Source organism: Pinus tabuliformis, chromosome 3_1 (genome assembly GCF_031772625.1).
Source record: "Pinus tabuliformis cultivar Carrire ecotype Pingquan chromosome 3_1, CPIR1, whole genome shotgun sequence".
NCBI classification, from domain to species: Eukaryota; Viridiplantae; Streptophyta; class Pinopsida; order Pinales; family Pinaceae; genus Pinus; species Pinus tabuliformis.
The window spans coordinates 186,146,774-186,167,326 of NC_142301.1; the positions used below are offsets into that span (position 1 = coordinate 186,146,774).

Below are 20,553 nucleotides of genomic sequence, written 5' to 3' on the forward strand. Positions count from 1 at the left end.
AGGAGAAATCGAACTGGCCATAGGCCCTAGAATAGAATCAATGGGATCAGTTAGACAAGGAGTTAGATTCAAGGAAAATATCTATCCTAAATGGACCAGATATTCTCAGATGGGGGTATACTACCAAAGGGACATTCACTATCAATGAAGTGTATAATCTAAGGGCAAGCCAAGAGTTGGGAGGCCAGAACCAGATTTGGAAGAAGATATGGGGAGGGGGATGGTGGCTGAAGGTGGCCTACTTCCTTTTGCTTATGTTCAGAGGCTGCATTCTTACCTAGGACCAACTCCAAAGAAGGGGATTCTATGGGCCATCACTATGTAATGTGCATAACAAGGACCTCGAACATATACTTAACACATGCCCATATGCTGAAAAGAAATGGAGACATATGGAGGACCCCTTCAGAAGAATGAATCGGGATAGACAAAGAGTTGGAGAAACCATCCTCCTACGGAGAACAACCATTTTCTCCAGCCCAGTCATAAAGAAGGCATGGGGACTCGCACTGGGACTAACACTCTGGGCTATCTAGAAAGAGCAGAATCACCGAATCTTCAAGGATCAACTTCTTCCTCAAGAGGTGGTATGTGAAGGGGTCATATAGAACATCAAAGAAACAATTCTAGCAGAGAAGTGGTACCCAGAGGACTAGAAAGTTCCACCCCACAAGGCTAGAATAATTTAGAGATTGAAATAGCTCTAGTAATGATAGCACAGTCTTCCTAGAAGGTATCCTTGAGGGGAATTTCTTCCCTTAACTATTACATAGACCCATCGAAGGGATTTATGAAGTTAAGTTTCGATGCAGCTTTAAAAAGAAATCTGGACCCAGTAGGCCTTGGAGAACTGATTTGAGAGCCCAGATGCAACGCCACTCTCATATATACAAATCACTGTGGATTTTCCAGCAACAACGAACCAAATTTTGCAGCTGTAAGGAAGGGCCTTCAAATAGCAACCAAAATAGGATACAAGCATATTGTAGTGGAAGGTGATTCGAAGCTAGTAATCAATATGGTGAAAAATTAAATCAAGGAACTAAATGGGAAAAACTCAGCCACAGTTGAAGAACAACAAGGTTAATCCAAGAGATAGGAAACCTCATCATCAACTTCACCTATATAATGAATAATCACATCAGGAGGGATGGTAACAAAGCGGCAGACTTCCTGGCAAATTGGGGCTGTGGTGATCAAAATGCACCTCTTGAGCAAGTATGGCTGAATCAAATAGAAGATGATCGGTTTTGGACCTTCAAGGAGACCCTGGAGAATGATTAGAGAAAGAGCGCTCAAGGCATATAGACCCCCGATCGGATTGTGAGATGGTAGACAGAGCCATTAAGGTTGTCATAATGAAAAGGACATCAGGTGACGGTGCCACTGCCTCCCACACACTTGCAATTCAGGGCACGGTGACTATCAGCAGGCTTAAGGCAAGCAGGATGATGGAAGGTGGCATTAGCATGCAATTGAGTTTTCTGACTACAAAGAGGGATAACAATTCGGAGGGTGTAAGAACAGAGATGATGATGACGAAAGTTGAGCAAGGGCATTTGGAAGGTGAGGTGATACGACGACTCCAAATGCAGGTTTTCGGGTATGTTAACTCGCTCTGCCTATAATCCATTATGTTTCCCTATGTCTGGTCTGTTAACTGGGGCTTGCATGGGGGCACAAGGTTTGTGGGGACATGCAACTAGGGCGGTGGGGTTAGCTTGGAGGAGGAGGTCTGCGGGAATAATCCCAGGTCTATGGGGTCTACACGGGTATCTCACTGTTTCGGCATTATGCTCTCTCACATGGGGATTACTACGTTGGGTCGGGAGGGAGTCTGCCCAAGTGAATTCATGTTTATTGTTTTCCTGGAAAGACCAGGGATCAAGGGAAGGGGAGTTGTGATTATCTTTGTGTTAATACCACTCTGGTTCCTAGAATGCTCTGACGCTAAGCCCCTAAAGAGTGTTAGTTGGGGGGGGGGTGGGTTTGATGTGGGATGGGGTCTTCTGAAATTGGGGAATTTTCATGCTTATAACGCTAGCCAGGCCTGCTTCGGTCGGTCGTAGGGAAGGGGATGGTTAGCAAGCTATGTGAAGGGTGCCTTGAGGGGGCTGGGCTTTAGATGTCGGGTCACTGAGAAGACCAGAGTCAAGCTAATCGGAGGCTAAGCCAGTGGGAATGGGGGCAGAGGCAGTCAATAAGGGGTAAATGAGATGAGGGGCATGGTTCTTATGGGCTTGTCCTCTGGGCTACAAGCTCGGTAGGTGGCCATCCACCTCGCTTCCAAGACCACGGTCATAGCATGCATAAGGTAGGGTCATGCAGGGGCATCTTGGGAGGCTCGGGTGGAGGCTCCTTACGTTCGAGGGTTATGCGCATAAATCATGGGTGATGGATTTGTTGCATTAGCAGAACCTTTGGATGATGACAATAAAAAAATTAACGTTTTGGAAATTATAGTTTCTTGTTCGCGTAATAGGTGTGCCTAGAGGTAACTTTCCTTGGCCAAGAAAATCACAGAGGTTAGTCTCTGACCAACGTCTAAAGTTGGTGGGAAGGTACAGGGGTACTGAGGCAATGGGTTGAGTAGCAATAGCTAAAGGTCGAGGGAAGAGAACGTAGGGGAGCGAGACTGAAGCCGAGCTGAGCACTCTGGGCAAACGTCATGGTAGAAATATCATGGCCAACTTGATCCAGGAAGCGGTGACTGCTTATGTGAATGGAACCATAAGGGGAAATCAAACGGCTCATAGCAGAATGGGAGGAAGATATAAATCGCCAAGCGAATGTGGAGGTAGCTGACACAAAGGGAAGAGCCTGATTCTAGATCTGTGACACACCAGAGGCCGAGAGACGTAATACAAGCAAACCTTATATTTGTATTGGCTTATGAAATTCTTCCTGGGCAAGGCCATCGAACAAATTTGGACAATTGTTGTCCAAGACTTTCCAAATTACAAACAGGACTTTCAAAAACTGTAATTTCAATTGCAGAAACAGGATGGTCACCTGGACTGTATAGAGAAACATTTCCCATGCCTATTTCTGTCAACTTAGCTATGAGGCTCTAGCGCGAAAGATTCGGCCTTGGTTACAGTGGCATCCGCCGAGTAGGAGGAATAGAATGCTAACTCTTAGTGTTTTTTTTTTATTAGTTTTCATGCAGATAACTTTTAATTTACGGTTTGTATATATATATATATATATATATATATATATATATATATATATATATATATATATATATATATATATATATATATATATATATATATATATATATATACACACACACATATATATAGCTAGAATATGGTTGTGGACATGATAATCAAGCTTATATAGCTTGGATAGATAAACTAAGTATTTTTTGCTACTGGATGGCTTATAATGTGGTTAGGTGGTCAACAGGCTTGGTTTCCCGATGGGAAAGTTGAGACCACCTAACTAGGATCTATATGGTTGTAACTTGCTTACTTATTTTGTAATGAAAAATAAGGATGTACCAAGCTTAACAAGAAAAAAACTAATTAACTAATGTGAGTCTTTCATATCCAACTAAATTAAAAAACCTTTTAAAACACAAAAATATGTTTTACTTAAAACAAACTCTATATCACAATATCTAACATAATAAGCAATCCAACCTTTGCACATTACACCATCTAATATAATAAAAATCCATCATTCGCACAATATTTATAAGGTAAAGAAAAATTCCAAAACCAATCAAATCACTACTAAAATAGTGAGTTAAATCATTTTTCAAAATCACCATTTTATCCCCACAGGGTGCCCATTGCAACACCTTATAAACTTTATAAACCTCATGACGATGATACTATGGCATAATAGAAGTAAGTAGGTTTCCTTGACATGGCAATTTGCATGGCCACCCCACTGTCACATAAGATCAAACAAAATTGGAAACTTAATATTTTTAGCACCAATATAGACCTAGATATTGCAAAAAGTTGGGAAGGTAGAAATGTCTAATGGTATACACATTTGAGGATGAAGGGGGTTAACCATGGAAGAATATAGGCCAAAAAAATCCCATCATATAGGGAAATGGAAAGAATATGAGGACTTGGTGAGCAGGAAGTGTTTCAAATCATTTATAGTGAGCCAGCTTGGGAGGGAGCAAACATTCTTGGAAACTCTGGCCCGATAGCACTAATTCATAGAGCATCAGAGGCTAGTAGGTCTGATCATACTTGTCCATCTTGACAACTAAAAGATTTTCTCACCTCTGTGTATAATCCATCACCACAAGACTTTCTCTCTCAACGTTGGTTTCTTTGTGCTTTTACCCTACAATTTTGTTCTGATTTTGCATCTTTTTCAGTTGGGTTCTTTATCTTTTGTGGGCTCTTCTAACATTTAGATTTCTCTCCCTTTTCTAGGGCCTTTATATATGGGAGGTTTCATTTTGCCTACAACTCATTGAATTCCATCCTGAATCTTTGATTTCTCCATGTTGACCGTTGGTGCTCTTTCTATTTCCCCCTCTTGGCCACACCCATCGTTCATTATTTTGTTCCTTTATTTTGACTTCTCCCCTCTTCTCCAAGCCCTCCTCTATTTCTCTCTATTGATTCTCCATTCTATCGGCTTGTTTCACCCACCCCTACTCTATATGTTGATTTCCACGACCCTAGTATGGTGGCGTCATCTTGTTGCCCCCTCTCATCATGGAAAAAGGGCACAACCTAGTCGTCCCCCCTCTCTCGATTTTTGTCCCCCATCTCTTTGAGGCTCCGGAACATAATCCTATGTGAGAGTGGCGATGGAAAGATATAGAGATATCATCCCTGAAGTTGTCCAAATATCAATATCTGACATGGAGGATCAAGTTAAACATGTCTAAATGTTCATCCCAGACACACACGTGAACTAGGAGACTAGAGATTGGAAACCAAATGTAGGAAGCTCCACTAGAGCCAAAGCTTCTGCTTATATGCAAACTATCAACCTATATTGGCACACAAAAACTCTAATGAGAAGAGTCCTGAGAGAGGAGGCTAACACTAAACATAAAATCATCATTCGTGACATTATGGAAAAAATAAACAGCTTAATAGAAAAGTCACGCTCTTAACTAAGAGAATCACAAACATAGATCCCTCAACGCCAGATACACATGGAGAACCCCAACCGACAGACCCGGTGAACAATCCAACAAAATGAAAGTCTGCATGGTGTATGTCCATGCCCATAATATAATTTCGAGCAATGCAACGATGTCTTTTAGTTATGCATTATTTTCCTTGCTAACTTTTAACTTTTTTTTATCTTTTCACTTCAACCAATCATGAATAACGTTCGAGAAGATAAAACTAACATCCCGTGTCCGTTCCATCAGCCCCACGGGCCACAACGACCAGACAATAACAAGTACGTCGCTATTGCACGAGTACTTTACATTTTCTCCACGACGTCGAGGAAAGCAACAACCCTGGCCGCTGGCACCCTGTCCTGGTCGCTGCATCAGTTGAAAATGTCTTGAATGGCTGGAACAAATTCTTGTCTGTTCCATCACGCACATAACCTTCAAAAGTCACGTAAAAGTGAAATTTTGGACGGCAACCGCGCACTTCCGACTATAATAATGTATTAATATATTAAATTTTTGAGACCAGCTTTATATCCGACGGCTTTGGAATTCCTTTTCATAAAAGATTTGAAAGAAAACAAATTGAGGGCTGCCCTTATTAAATTTTTTTAATTATATGTTTAATTTGCGTGGTATTCCATAGATGTGTATGCGTGGGTCTATTAATTATTTTCATTGTTTTTTTATATTTTTAAATAGAGGCCTAAAATTGTAATTTAATTATCAATAATAAAAAAATTAGGAAGATATTAGAGATTTAACATTTTTATAATAATAATATTTTATTGTTATTATTTAATTTTAAAGTTTTGGGATACCAAATTAGTATATGAAATCTTTTTTTTTGTGGAGTAAAGGACTTAACCTCCATGCAGTGATTTGACTATTAAGTCTCTGAAGATATACATTAAGTCTATGAAAGTATACATAATCTACTTTTCTAGTTTTGAACCTATGACCTCTTAGGAGGACACACATGCTCTTAACCATTAGAATATTCATATTAATATACAAAAAAAAAATAATTGAAATTTATCTCTAAAATATGAAGTGAAGTATTATTTTTTTAAACATATAATATTGATAAGCCATAATATAAGCCCATATATTATAGCAAAATTTATTTATTTAATTTATATATTAATTTATTATAATTAATAATAATAATAATAATAATAATAATAATAATAATTTAAAATAAAATTATAATTTAATTAGTTTTTATAATTATTATTATATATATTTTTTAAGATTATGTTTTAGTGATTATTATGGATAATATGACTATAGATATTTATTAGCCATTTATAAGATTTTATTTCAAACAATGAAAAGATATATGTTCACTCATCACTAGTAATTACTCAACACTAATCAGTAAGGAGCACTCTTTTCATACTAGATACCTTTGGGTTTTGGGGCACTCTTTTCATACTAAATACCTTTGGGTTGTGGGCCATTAACTTGTTCATACAAGATACCTTTGAACCTTGGGCAGTTAACTTATTTCTTTATGTCCAAAAAAACAGAAATTATAGAACATACTCCAAATACAATTAACCAACATAGATCCAAATTTCTTGAGGTGCAAACTTATTTAAGAGTGCAAACAAACCATCTATAATTTTTCATTGTTTAAATTGTATTCTTGATTACTATATATTTTTAAGTATACCTCAATACTAGTTCATATTAAAATATTTTATTCATAACCTACATTGGATATTTTATCATATGCAACATTAAAATATTTTCTTTTAATATTTATTTTCTATATATAAATATAAAAGAGGTTGATATTAACATAAGGTGGATCTATTTAGATTTAATAGCACGTGTGAACTCACACGGTAGAATAACATATAAAATATTTATTTTAACATTTTTTTCTATATATAAATATAAATGAAATTAATATTCACATTAGTGAATTTATTTAAAGAATATTTCGTTTGTATTTTAATAGGTACATGTGCGAACTCCAAAGACGGACACATAGCTTTCACACTAAGCTGTAGAATAAATGATGAACCTCTCGCCTCAATAATTTATAAGTTTTATAAAAAAATATCTTCATGATATATGACATAGCAGTTTTTAGGTTGTCATCATCTTTTTCTGATGAACCATAGAGTGGTTATTTTAGGTTGTCATCATCTTTTTCTGATGAACCATAGAGTGGTTAGAAATGCATCAGATACTAAGAGATACTTTGTAATTTATAGAGAAGAAACTTAAGCGCACTTGAGCCAGAGGCTATCTGGGATGGGTGACTTCTCAGGAAGTCCTGGTTACCGGTGCCCCCAAGTGATGATTGACGCTATGTGATTCATTTCACTAGTTTCAATCCCACTTCTTCACCCGTGTGAGTGATGATTGACGATTGACGCTATGTGATTCATTTCATTAGTTTCAATCCCACTTCTTCACCTGTGTGAGCATCAAGTGAACTATTCAAAAATCATGAGAAATTAGTCAGTTACGACTACCTCTCATGGAAATGGTCATACATTAATATCTTAATTAACGCAATTGAATCCCAAAATAATATCTAAAATAAAAGAAACTTTGTTTATAAATTACTAAAGCAATTTTTTATATGATTAAATTTGATTTAGCTTTTTTCCTTTTCCTTTTTCTTTTCTTATTTATATTGGTCTATCCCAATATCCCAAAAAATAATATTGACTATAATTAAAACAAAAAATTATATTCTAAATAGAAAATTAATATTTACTATAATTACAAAAAATGAATATATAAGTAATTAGAAATAAAAAAATGTATAAATGAAATGTTTAAATCTTATATTTTTGAAAATTATTTTAACAAAAAATTTAAATAAATTATTTGAAAATCTATGTTAACTAATTTATGTAGATATCAATTTTATATATATCTATGAATAAATAAAAAATCAAATTTTTATTATTAAATCTATACGGATATAAAACAAAAAAATTATACAAAAAAATTATACAGGTTAAAATTTATAGATATAAGATATGTAATAATGATATCAAGGATGCCGTGTGGATACCCAATTTTTGAAGGCTTATATTTTCAAAAACACGGTAAATAAATAAATAGATATTATATATATATATATATATATATATATATATATATATATATTTATTTATTTATTTATTTATTTATTTATTGTTAAATGTGAATGATCACAAAGCTCGTGCTTGGCTTTGAAGATGTCGTGACATTATGGAGATGCAGACGATTAACAGCACTTCGCTGTCTTGGTGCCCCATTCATTACGTAACTATGCCGCCTCGTCTAGTAATCTTTAATTCACTGGGGTCCGATAGTCGACGGGGGCACTTTTGTTGGTATTTTTTTTTTATTTAATGGATGGAGAAATACCAAAACCAAATAAAATATTCACCACAGAGACAGTGCTCTGTTTCTTTTGTCCAGGATCTTTGCAGAAAATCTCTTAAAAGCAAAATGACTCAGAACACAACATTACACAGTCACAAAAAAAATTCTATTGATTTAAAAACAAAAGGACTGATACATGCTTCATCCTCTGTGCAGAGAGGGATTCACTAAACAAACTCTGTCTCTGTATTTTCTTGTTTTCCACTGCTGTGGATGTTACATAAACCAATTTCAAAACATACCACTGATTTTCAATGACAAGCATAAAACATTACATCACAGTTTTTCAAAAAACTATCGCACTGCTGTGCACACTCTTCATTTCCATGAGCTACCTTAAAAAAAACGCGGGCTCGACACACTGTTTTTTATTTATCATGCATACCAAAAAAAAACTACCCTAAACTACCACGCATAGTATATATTTATGACAACGTGTACATATAGAAGATATAAAGTGTATGCCCATCACTACATTAAAGACATGCCCTTAATGATGTTAAAAACCTCCACCTAAATCTACGAAAGAACATTAAATTCCATAAGTTTCACTACGGCGGTCAAACCATAGTCTTCCACTCCACGCAAAATTAAATTGACTTGACGCGGACGGGCTGCAGCTTCGGAGATCGACGGTGGAGAACGAAGAGCCCCATCGGACGGCGGAGGTGAATATCGGAAGGCACACAACTGCTGAGCTTTACCTCCCGAGAACCTTACGTTGCGTTACGTCAGAGGTCATCCACGTGTTTGCACCAAAATTTCTCGGGTTCAAGTATCGGAAAATCCCTTTGACGGAAATCTGGCCCGAGAGCTCTCCGGCTGGTTGGCTGAACGGTTTCTGGCAATGGTCGACTGCAGTTTGAAATTACAAATTTAACACTCCCCTTTAATTTCAACAGCTGGGCATTCAGTCATACCCAGACACTTTCTCAAAAATTCAAAGCTCTTCTGATCAAGTGGCTTTGTCAAGATGTCCGCAACTTGTTCTTGAGTCCTGCAATGTTCTAGGACAATTTCTCCATTGTTCACTAATTCTCTGATGTAGTGAAACCTTGTATCAATGTGTTTCGTTCTCTTATGAAACACTGAATTCTTTGACAATGCAATAGCTGAGCTATTGTCACAAAAGATCACTGTCGCTTTTGCCTGCTCTTGGCCTAAGCTTCTCAACATTCTTCTCATCCACACTGCTTGACATGCTGCTGCTGTAGCTGCCACATATTCAGCCTCTGCTGTAGACAATGCTACAATGGACTGCTTCTTAGAAGCCCATGAAATGGCTCCTGAACCCATATTAAAAACATAACCGGAAGTGCTCTTCCGATCATCTACACTTCCAGCCCAATCGCTATCTGTGTACCCAATTAAATCTGAACTTTCTGAGACACTATATAATATGCCAAACATTTTGGTACCTTTGACATACCTCAAAATTCTCTTTGCTGCCTGCCAATGTGCCTCCTTTGGCCTCTCCATGAACCTGGAAATTAAACTAACAGCATACATTAAATCAGGCCTAGTTGCTGTTAAATACATAAGGCTGCCTACAATGCTTTTGTATAGGCTAGGATCAAAATCCTTGCTGCTGTCCTCTCTGCTGAGTTTTAATCCCATCACTGTGGGAGTGATGGCTGCCTTGCATTCTTGCATGTTAAATCTGTCCAAAATTTGATTTACATATCTTGCTTGAGATATAAAAATTCCTTTTTCATTTTGCTCTACTTCTATGCCTAAGAAGTATCTCAAGAAACCCATATCAGTCATTTCAAATTCACTCTTCATGACTGATTTAAAATTCTCAATGAGCTGATCATCATTACCTGTGAAAATCACATCATCAACATACAAAACAACAATTAAAATTTTACCATCTTTTTCCTTGATGTAGACTGTGGGTTCTCCTTCACATTTGTCAAATTCATTATCCAATAGATATGAATCTATCCTGCTGTACCATGCTCTTGGCGCTTGCTTCAGCCCATAAAGAGCTTTCTTCAATTTGCACACTTTGTGCTCTTCACCTTTCTTCTCATATCCGAGAGGCTGTTCCACATAGACCTCTTCCATTAACACTCCATTTAGGAATGCTGATTTCACATCCATTTGGTAGACTTTCCATTTGTTTTGTGCTGCCATGGACAACACTGCTCTCACGGTTTCCATTCTTGCAACCGGTGCGAAAGTCTCCTCATAATCTCTCCCATACTGCTGCTTGTAGCCTTTGACAACCAGCCTTGCCTTGTGCCTTTCAATCTTGCCTTCAGCATTGCTCTTGGTCTTGTAGACCCATTTCACACCAATGACTTCTTTGCCTTTTGGTAGCTCAACCAAGTCCCATGTTTTGTTTCTCTCTATGGCATTCATCTCCTCATCCATAGCTTCTATCCATTTCCTATCTTTGATTGCATCCTCGAAATGAATAGGATCATCAACATGACAAAACAAGGCAAATAAGGAATTCATTCCTTCTTCATAAATGTCACTTAGATTTCTAAACTTCTTACCTCGTTCACTTGGTGTGCAAGTGCTTGAAGATGCACTTGAATTTCCTCCTTGTGGTGTGCTTGGAGAAGCACTCTCATTGATCCTCAATGGTGTTCCTTGCTGTCCTTGTGTTGGCCTCAATGGTGTCCCTTGCTGTCCATGTGTTGGCGCTGCTGTTTGGGGATGTACTTCAGCCACTTCCTCTTCATCTTCATCATGAGACAAACAGTTCTTGACATTCACTGTTTTCTCTATGCTTCCATCCCAAGCTTCCTCTTCAATGAATTGAACATCCCTGCTGACAAAGAACTTCTTGGTAGATGGAATGTACAGCCTGTAGGCTTTGGATTCATCACTGTATCCAATGAAGATGCATTTCTCCCCTTTGCTGTCCAACTTCCTCCTTAGCTGATCTGGTATGTGTGCATAGGCCACACACCCAAAAACTCTCATGTGGGTGACTCCTTGCTTTCTCCCACTCCATGCCTCTTCTGGCACCTTGTTCATGACTGCTTTTGTAGGACACCTGTTCAGTATATAAACTGCACAATGTACAGCTTCAGCCCAATACTCATTTGGCAAATGCTTTGCCTTCAACATGCTCCTTGCCATCTCCATGATGGTTCTGTTCTTCCTTTCAGCAACTCCATTTTGCTGTGGGGTGTACCGAGTTGTAAACTGTTTATGAATTCCATTTTCTCTACAGAATCTTAGGAATTCCTTGGAGATATACTCACCTCCTCTATCAGTTCTCAAAACTTTAATGTGCAGCCCACTTTGGTTCTCCACAAATGCCTTAAAGTTTTGGAATTTCTCAAACACTTCACTTTTGTTCTTGAGGAAATATATCCAAGTCTTTCTTGTACAGTCATCAATGAATGTTAGGAAATATTGGCTGCCTGCTAATGATGGAGCTTGCATTGGTCCACACAAATCTGAGTGGATAATCTCTAAGGGTGTCTTTGCCCTTATGCTCTTCCCTGATGGAAAACTTTCTCTATGTTGTTTTCCCAAAATGCAGCCTTCACATAGGCTGTCCGGTTTCTCTATCAATGGTAATCCCTTTACCATTCCTTTTCTGCTCAATAAGTTTAGGCCTCCAAAATTTAGATGCCCAAATCTCAAGTGCCACAACCAATTTTCATCCTTTGGCACGCTTTGGAAGGCCTCTTGGGTAACTGCTGCAATTTCATTTTTGTTTTTCAAATCTGCCCTGATCCTCAAGGGGAACATCCTGTTCCTTGTCATCTTCACTTCAGCAATGCATCTTTTGTTGGGTGGTATATCCATGATGGTGCATACATCATTTTTAAAGAAAACATTGTACCCCTTATGGACAAGCTGTCCAACACTCAAGAGGTTACATCTCATGCCAGGGACATAGTATACATCTGCTATGGTTTTCTTTTCTCCTTGTTTTGAAAGTATTTTTATTTCTCCTTTTCCCATAACAGACACTTTACTATCAGTTCCTAGTGTGACTTCTGATTTCACATTTTTATCTAGGGCAGAAAAGAAGGCTATGTTTCCGGTCATATGGTTGCTGCAACCTGAGTCTAAGAACCATATGTCCTCACTATGTGTTTCAGCCATGTTACAAGCTAACAGGACATTTTCTTGACTGCTGTTTTCTCTTGTAACATTTGCATTTTGTCTGCTGTTCATATCATGCTGTTTCTTTCTACAATCACTAGCATAATGTCCATACTTTTTGCAATAATAGCATTGAACATTAGATTTATCATACCTTTGTCCTTGAGCATGATATTGTCCTCCTTGTTGGCTGCTTCCTTGGCCTTGGTTCTGATTTGAATTGTTGCCTCTTCCTTGTGAATTTGATGGGTTGTTCCTTCCACCTCTGTTCTGGCTTCTGCCTCTTCCTCTTTTGTTTCCTCTGCCTTGACCTCTGCCTCTTCCAAAGGACATCTGGGTCTTGAAGGCTTGCTCAAGAGATGAGTTTTCATTCCTACTCAACCTCTGCTCATGTGTTATCAGTGATGCATGTAGCTCATCAACTGAATAGCTTGAGAGATCCTTTGTCTCTTCAATGGTGGTGACTATGGCATCAAACTTTGAGGGTAAGACCCTCAGTATTTTCTCCACAATCCTTCTATCTTCAATGGTTTCTCCATGAGTTCTCATTTGTGTGATTACACCAATCACATGAGTGAAGAATGAGTCAATGTTATCTGACTCCTTCATGTTCAAGTTCTCAAAATCCTTTCTCAGCAATTGTAGTTTTGCTGTCTTCACTCTCTCCATGCCTTGATAGGCTGTCTTAAGGGTTTGCCATGCTTCATTGGCTGTCTTAGCTGCTGCTAACCTTGGAAACATACTCTGGTCTACTGCTAGATACAACAACACTCGGGCTTTTGAATCCTTCTTCCTATTGTTCTTAAGCAGATCCTTCTCTCCCTGAGTTAATGCATTGAACTCAGTTTCATCTGCTGGTTCTTCAAAACCTTCCTCAACTATTTCCCATAAGTCTTGGGAGGCAAGCAGGGCTGTCATAGTTATTGACCAATAGTCATAGTTCTTCCCATTAAACTGTGGGAGCTGGGTGTTAAACAAACCCATACCAGTGCTTGTGCTGGCCATTCCTTGACTCTGTATTTAAAAAGAACTGACTGTTTCTTTCAACAGCAACACAGAGAAAAAAACTTTGAGAAGTACCTGAACCCCTTGTTGTCTGAGTCTTCTGTCTGCCTGAGAGGTTTGCTGCTATAACAACCTTCTCCCTTCAGCTTCTTTAACTTCTTTAAAGAGCCTGAGCCTGCTCTGATACCACTGTTGGTATTTTTTTTTTATTTAATGGATGGAGAAATACCAAAACCAAATAAAATATTCACCACAGAGACAGTGCTCTGTTTCTTTTGTCCAGGATCTTTGCAGAAAATCTCTTAAAAGCAAAATGACTCAGAACACAACATTACACAGTCACAAAAAAAATTCTATTGATTTAAAAACAAAAGGACTGATACATGCTTCATCCTCTGTGCAGAGAGGGATTCACTAAACAAACTCTGTCTCTGTATTTTCTTGTTTTCCACTGCTGTGGATGTTACATAAACCAATTTCAAAACATACCTCTGTTTTTCAATGCCAAGCATAAAACATTACATCACAGTTTTTCAAACTCTATCGCACTGCTGTGCGTTCTCTTCATTTCCATGAGCTACAAAAAAAAACACGGGCTCGACACACTGTTTTTTATATAACATGCATACCAAAAAAAAACTACTCTAAACTACCACGCATAGTCTATATTTATGACAACGTGTACATAAAAAAACATATAAAAAATATAAAGTGTATGCCCATCACTACATTAAAGACATGCCCATAACGATGTTAAAAACCTCCACCTAAATCTACGAAAGAACATTAAATTCCATAAGTTTCACTACGGCGGTCAAACCATAGTCTTCCACTCCACGCAAAATTAAATTGACTTGACGCGGACGGGCTGCAGCTTCGGAGATCGACGGTGGAGAACGAAGAGCCCCATCGGACGGCGGAGGTGAATATCGGAAGGCACACAACTGCTGAGCTTTACCTCCCGAGAACCTTACGTTGCGTTACGTCAGAGGTCATCCACGTGTTTGCACCAAAATTTCTCGGGTTCAAGTATCGGAATATCCCTTTGACGGAAATCTGGCCCGAGAGCTCTCCGGCTGGTTGGCTGAACGGTTTCTGGCAATGGTCGACTGCAGTTTGAAATTACAAATTTAACAACTTTCTTAACCTTTATTCTCCAAATTGTTGCTTTTAGCTGCAGAATTTTGCAGCAGATAGGACAACGGTCGCCCTCATTTGTTTCTCTAGAGTTTGAGACGCGCGCGACACAGTTTTTCCTTTGCCTGTAGCAGATCAAGAGAGAGGTTCGGGCTGGTTAAGATAGAGGTTCGAGTTTTGAATTATATTCGAGAGAAGACCAACTGCTGAATTTGATTAACATCAAAGCTGGCCTGGCCATAATGGAAGGGCCAGAGGGAGTCTGCTGGCGTTTGATTTCCACTCAGCTTACATGTTTGTTGTTTCTCTTCACTTGCAAGATTGTTTCTGGAATTCCCAATTCCAACAATCGGTGCATCACTAAAAGAGATCGGCTGAGCCTGCGTTCTTCACTCTCTTCTCACCAGTACACAACTTGCTTGGTTTCACCAAATGAAACATTTTCTGCCGGATTTTATGGAGTGGGTAGCAACGCTTATGCTTTTGCCATATGGTATACTCGGACGCCCAACCGAACAGTGGCCTGGGTGGCCAACAGGGAACGACCTGTCAACGGAAGAGATGCCCGTCTTTATCTGCAGAAAGATGGAAACCTCGGTCTGTGGGATGCAGATGGTAGCGTTGTGTGGAGTACCAACACCAGTAACAAGAATGTAAAGGATGCTCTTCTTCTAGAAACAGGAAATCTGGTGTTACGCAGCTCTTCAGGTGATCAATTTGTGTGGGAAAGCTTCCAGTATCCAACCGATACTCTTCTTCCATTTCAAACCCTGAATGATAATGCAGTGCAGTTAATATCCAGATTGGGGACTTCCACGTTTAGCCAAGGCTACTATCGTCTCTATTTCGATAGCGACAGTGTTCTTCGAATTATTTACAAGAGGTCAGGAATATTGGGCAATTACTGGCCTGATCCTAGTCTGGCAAACTTTGTGAACGGGAGAAGCACATATAATAGCAGCCGCCAAGCGGTGCTGGACAGCTTCGGTAGTTTCCAGTCAAGCGACGGATTTACCTTTAAAGCGTCAGATTACGGCGAAGGCCCCAAGAGAAGATTAACTTTGGATTTTGATGGAAACCTCAGACTATACAGCTTGGTGGAAGAGACAGGTATATGGAATATTATATGGATGGCTTTTCCTAATCAATGTTCTGTTCATGGCTTCTGTGGAATCTACGGTCTTTGCATATATACTCCGATGCCCAGCTGTACCTGCCCACCTGGTTTTCACAGGAAAGATTCCACCGATTGGTTCCAAGGTTGCGAGCGCAATAAACCACTGAGTGCGTCCAGTGCAAAGCTTATTTATCTTCCACATACAGATTATTATGGCTATGATCTAAACTATCAAACTGGGATCACGTTTGAAAGCTGTAAAAGTTGGTGCATGAATACCAGCCAATGTGAAGGCTTTGCCTACCAAATGGAAGGCAACGGAACTTGTTATCCTAAGGCTTTACTTATCAGTGGATATCGATCTCCTGGTCAGCAAAACCACATGTATATCAAAGTTTCCAGCGATGATTCTTCTGTTTATAATTCTACTAGTGTGCTGTTTCAGTCTTTGCCATTAAACTGTTCGGCTGTGAGACCGATTGTCTCTGGGACAGGCCAATACAAGAAGCATAAGACAAGAAGCACCAATGTCAAATATCCGCTAGGATTTGCAATTGCGTTTGGTGTCGCAGAATTTGTTTGCGTGATATTTGGATGGCGGTACATGTTTATAGCATATAGAGATCCTGGTGACGATCTTCTTGGTTACTCGGCTATCCCCGGCGGGTTCAAGAAGTTCAGCTTTGCAGAATTGAAGAAAGCAACGGATAACTTCAGGATAAAACTGGGGGAAGGAGGGTTTGGGACGGTGTACAAAGGCGTAATGCCTGATGGTGAGGTGGTAGCGGTGAAGCAACTGGAAGGAGTATTGCAAGGTCATGATCAGTTCTGGGCAGAAGTGAGTATGATAGGGAGAGTCCACCACATGAATTTAGTTCGCCTGTTGGGCTTCTGTGCAGAAAGAAACCATAGGTTGCTCGTTTATGAGTACGTTGAAAACGGGTCCCTGGACAAGTATCTGTTTACAGAAAACGATGATAGAGTTTTGGGTTGGAAAGAAAGATTTGAGATTGCAGTGGGCACGGGGAAGGGGTTAGCCTATCTCCATGAAGAATGTTTGGAATGGATTCTGCACTGTGACATCAAGCCGCAGAACATACTTCTGGATATGAAATTTTGTCCAAAGGTTTCTGACTTTGGGTTGGCAAAGCTGGTAGACAGAGATCAAGCATTCTCCTTTTCCACGATTAGAGGCACGCGGGGCTACTTAGCACCAGAATGGGTACTGAATCTGCCAATCACGGCCAAGGTGGATGTTTATAGCTTCGGGATTGTTTTGTTAGAGATAGTGACTGGACGAAGCTCGTTATCCGGTTCAACAGTCCAAAATTATGAACATTTGGTGCAGTGGGTGTCTGCAATGATGAGGAAAGGGAGAGGCATTGAGGAAGCAGTGGATCCCAAGTTGCATGGAAATTTTAATCCGGAAGAGGTGAAGAGAGTCCTGAAAACAGCACTGCTGTGCGTGAAGCAAGAAAAGGATGCGAGACCATCCATGAGCCAGGCCGTCGAAATGCTTTCTCAACCCGACTACTTTACACCAGTAGAATCCATGTTGTCTAAGGACTCCACCACTTCATTTCGAATTTTCTCTTCCTCTGTATATGCAGCAGAGAGTCAATCTTCTTCCTCGTCTAAACCAGTGGAGAGTTAAAGACCTGGGCAGCGGAGAATTCCTTTTCAGACACGTGCATGCATATTTCTATAATGGTCGTAGTAATGTAATAAATAACCTTTTCACGTATAGGTACGTATGCCCTTTTCATCATTTTATCCTTGTAATAAAAACATGTTCTAATACACAATAATGTCCACAAAATGACAGTAACGTGAAGAAGTTCTAACGCATAGTGCAAATTTCAGAAGCCCAGGGCTATGCTCATATATAGCGTTTCTTCATTTTCTTGTCTCTAAATGGTTGTTACAGAAAGAAACCATATGTAGTTCCGTCATCATTGTTTTAATAAGAAATAGTTGGTTAGGAATGTTTTGCAAGTTAGAAATTATAATTCTTATATGTATTATTTGTAATTTTTCTTAATGTACAGGACTTGTTTTCAGCATTGGGAGTTTGTTGTTGAGAGATTTTCTTCAATCAAAAAATTGTATGTGCAAAAATAAAGGTGACTAACGGGAGGAGGAGATTGCTTTCATTAGCGATTAGATTAAAGAGGAAGGCCTTTTTACCGTGGAAGATCAGTGAACAAACCTCGTTTTTGGTGGAAGTCTACTAAAAATGGGAGGAAATATATGATTAAAAATTATCTAATTATGCATGTTTATTTCAGGAGGAGGAATTTTTATTTTTGATTTAATTGTCACTAATAGTGTACTAGTGGATAGTATGATGATTTAATTAAATTTGTTAACTATTACTAATTATTAGCGTTTTGTTTTTTAATTAAAAAATTTGTTAGAGAAATAAGTGTTATATAAAATGAGTAATAGGTTTTTGATCTAAGATCATGATTTAGAGTTAATGGAGAAATTTAATAATTTTTAAACTAGCTTATTATTAAGCTTTTGTTATAGTGTATAGTGTGTTAAAATTATGGTATCTTATTTAAGATTTATATCATATTTCTTAGAGAGTTGTTTAAACCTCTCAACAACTTTTTATTTCTGTATATAACATGTTTGAATGAAGGGAATATATACGTGTTGTGTGAGTTCTGGCATTCTCCAGGTGGAATTATAGTTACCAAATTCGAGGGTACTGGCCGGAAAAAATAAAATCGGTCATTCGATTCGGTTCGTGGAATAATACGTTGATTTGAAATTCTGTTGAGATTCGTAGTAATATATATAGTAACCAAAAGTTTTAGAATATGTTAGGCGGTTTAAGATGTATATCAAAAATTTAGAATATGTTGGCGGTTTAAGATGTATATCAAAAATTATAGAATAAGTTGGGATTAAGATGTATACCAAAAGCTCTATATGTATTTGTAAATCCGAGTACCAATATACGTGTTATTTATAATTTATAAATTAATAATTTGTCAAGTATTATAATTTAAATTAATAATTTATAAAAAAATATTGAGAAATATATTTATTAAATTTAAATAGAAATATTAAATTCATATAATGAATGTTTGTAAAAAGAATGAATATATATGTTATATGTAATTTATAAATTAATAATTTGTAAATAAGTATGAGAGATATATTTATTAAATTTAAATAAAAATATTATCATGATAGGAAATTTTTTATGACTTTTATTAAAAGGGCTATTTTTTTTTATCAAGAATAAAATAAGACTTAAAATTATGTACTCTAGACAATAAGAAAATGTTATAAATTATTATAAATTAAAATTTGGTTTAATTTAATTAATTGTTAATTTATATTTTAAAAAATATTTAAACATATTTAATGATTTAATTCTACACACAGAATACATGATAATATAAAATCAGTATGGTACATTGTAATATAGAATTTATTTATTTAAATAAATAAATAAATGTGCCTTTGTGTTTTAAACTTCTGTCCAGTTACAATTTGTTCACCATTACTGAAGATTTGATCTCCGCAACTTATTTGTTGAGGGAGACTCCTCTCCTCTCCCCCTATAATTTCTTTTCAGTATGAACATTGACTTTCACACTTGAATTTGCCAACTCTCTTTGCCTCGATAAGCGCTGTGGTGAGTGAAGCAATGTGCGATGTTTTTGCCTTTTTTTTTTCCCCTTTTTTTTTCAGCGATTGAAATCATTGGACAGCTGTTGTCCGGGAGAAATTTGCAAGTGGATGGCTGATGTTCAGGGGTGTGTAGAGTCTCAAAGCACATTTTTTGTGTTTTGTTCATGTGTTTGAGACCGTTGAAGCAGTCATTTGGTGAATAAAGAAATGAAGTTGTGCTAATTTTTTTTTCCAGCCAACCTGTGAGGGCGGTGTACCGGTGTAGGTCTCGGACATTTGTTATTTTTTATATAATAATTCTTTGCACAGAAGTGGGGGTGGAAATTTTTCACTGAATATTTTCATGGATTGAGTTGAGTATAAAGCATTTCTTGAGTGCGTTGAGTATAAAGCTAGATAATTTCCTTTCAAAATTGCTAATTCTCTAGCATAAATTTATTTAAATGAGATTAATAAATTGGATGGTTTTATTATGTAAATTGGAAATTTAAGTTGCAAATTTTAATAGAAGGCTATGGTCCATAGCAAGTGGAGATGAAGCGAAGCCAAATGTGGAAACAGGTGCAACAACAACATCAATTCAAGATTGGGAGAAACATGAGAATAAGACAAAGTTAGTGTTAAAGATGTCTGTAAATGATAATATCATATGCAAGACCTCTAATGAAACATGGGATACACTTAAGGGTTTGTATGAGTCTAAAAATACAAATTGTGTCCTCTCTTTGAAAAAAAAATCTTATTTACATTAATATGGAAGAAAATAAAGCTATTAGTAATTTTATTTCAAGAATTAGGGATTTGAAAAATAAGCTAGGGGACATAGGGGAATCAGTATCTAGAAATGATCTTGTAACAATCACTTTAAATGTAGTGTTAGAGGAATACTAGATGTTCATTATAGGTCTTGTAGCAATGGAAAAATCTCCCTTTTGATGAATTGGTAGGTATATGTTGTAGCAGCTACAACCACCCTCCAAAATTTTGTCTTTGCTTCGTTTGGAGCTTCCCTACTAACCATCCTTAGCAGCATGTCTTGCACTGTCAA

The 20,553-nt window shown here is 37.7% G+C and overlaps 1 protein-coding gene across 1 annotated transcript; it reads left to right on the top strand.

Annotated features, from left to right (window-relative positions):
- Positions 1-14,785: 14,785 nt before the first annotated feature.
- On the top strand, positions 14,786-17,664 carry LOC149186423 (putative receptor protein kinase ZmPK1). The gene has a single exon (XM_089412611.1). The coding sequence runs from the start codon at positions 14,980-14,982 to the stop codon at positions 17,506-17,508; it is 2,529 nt and encodes an 842-aa protein (XP_089268737.1). The 5' UTR covers positions 14,786-14,979; the 3' UTR covers positions 17,509-17,664.
- Positions 17,665-20,553: the final 2,889 nt, after the last annotated feature.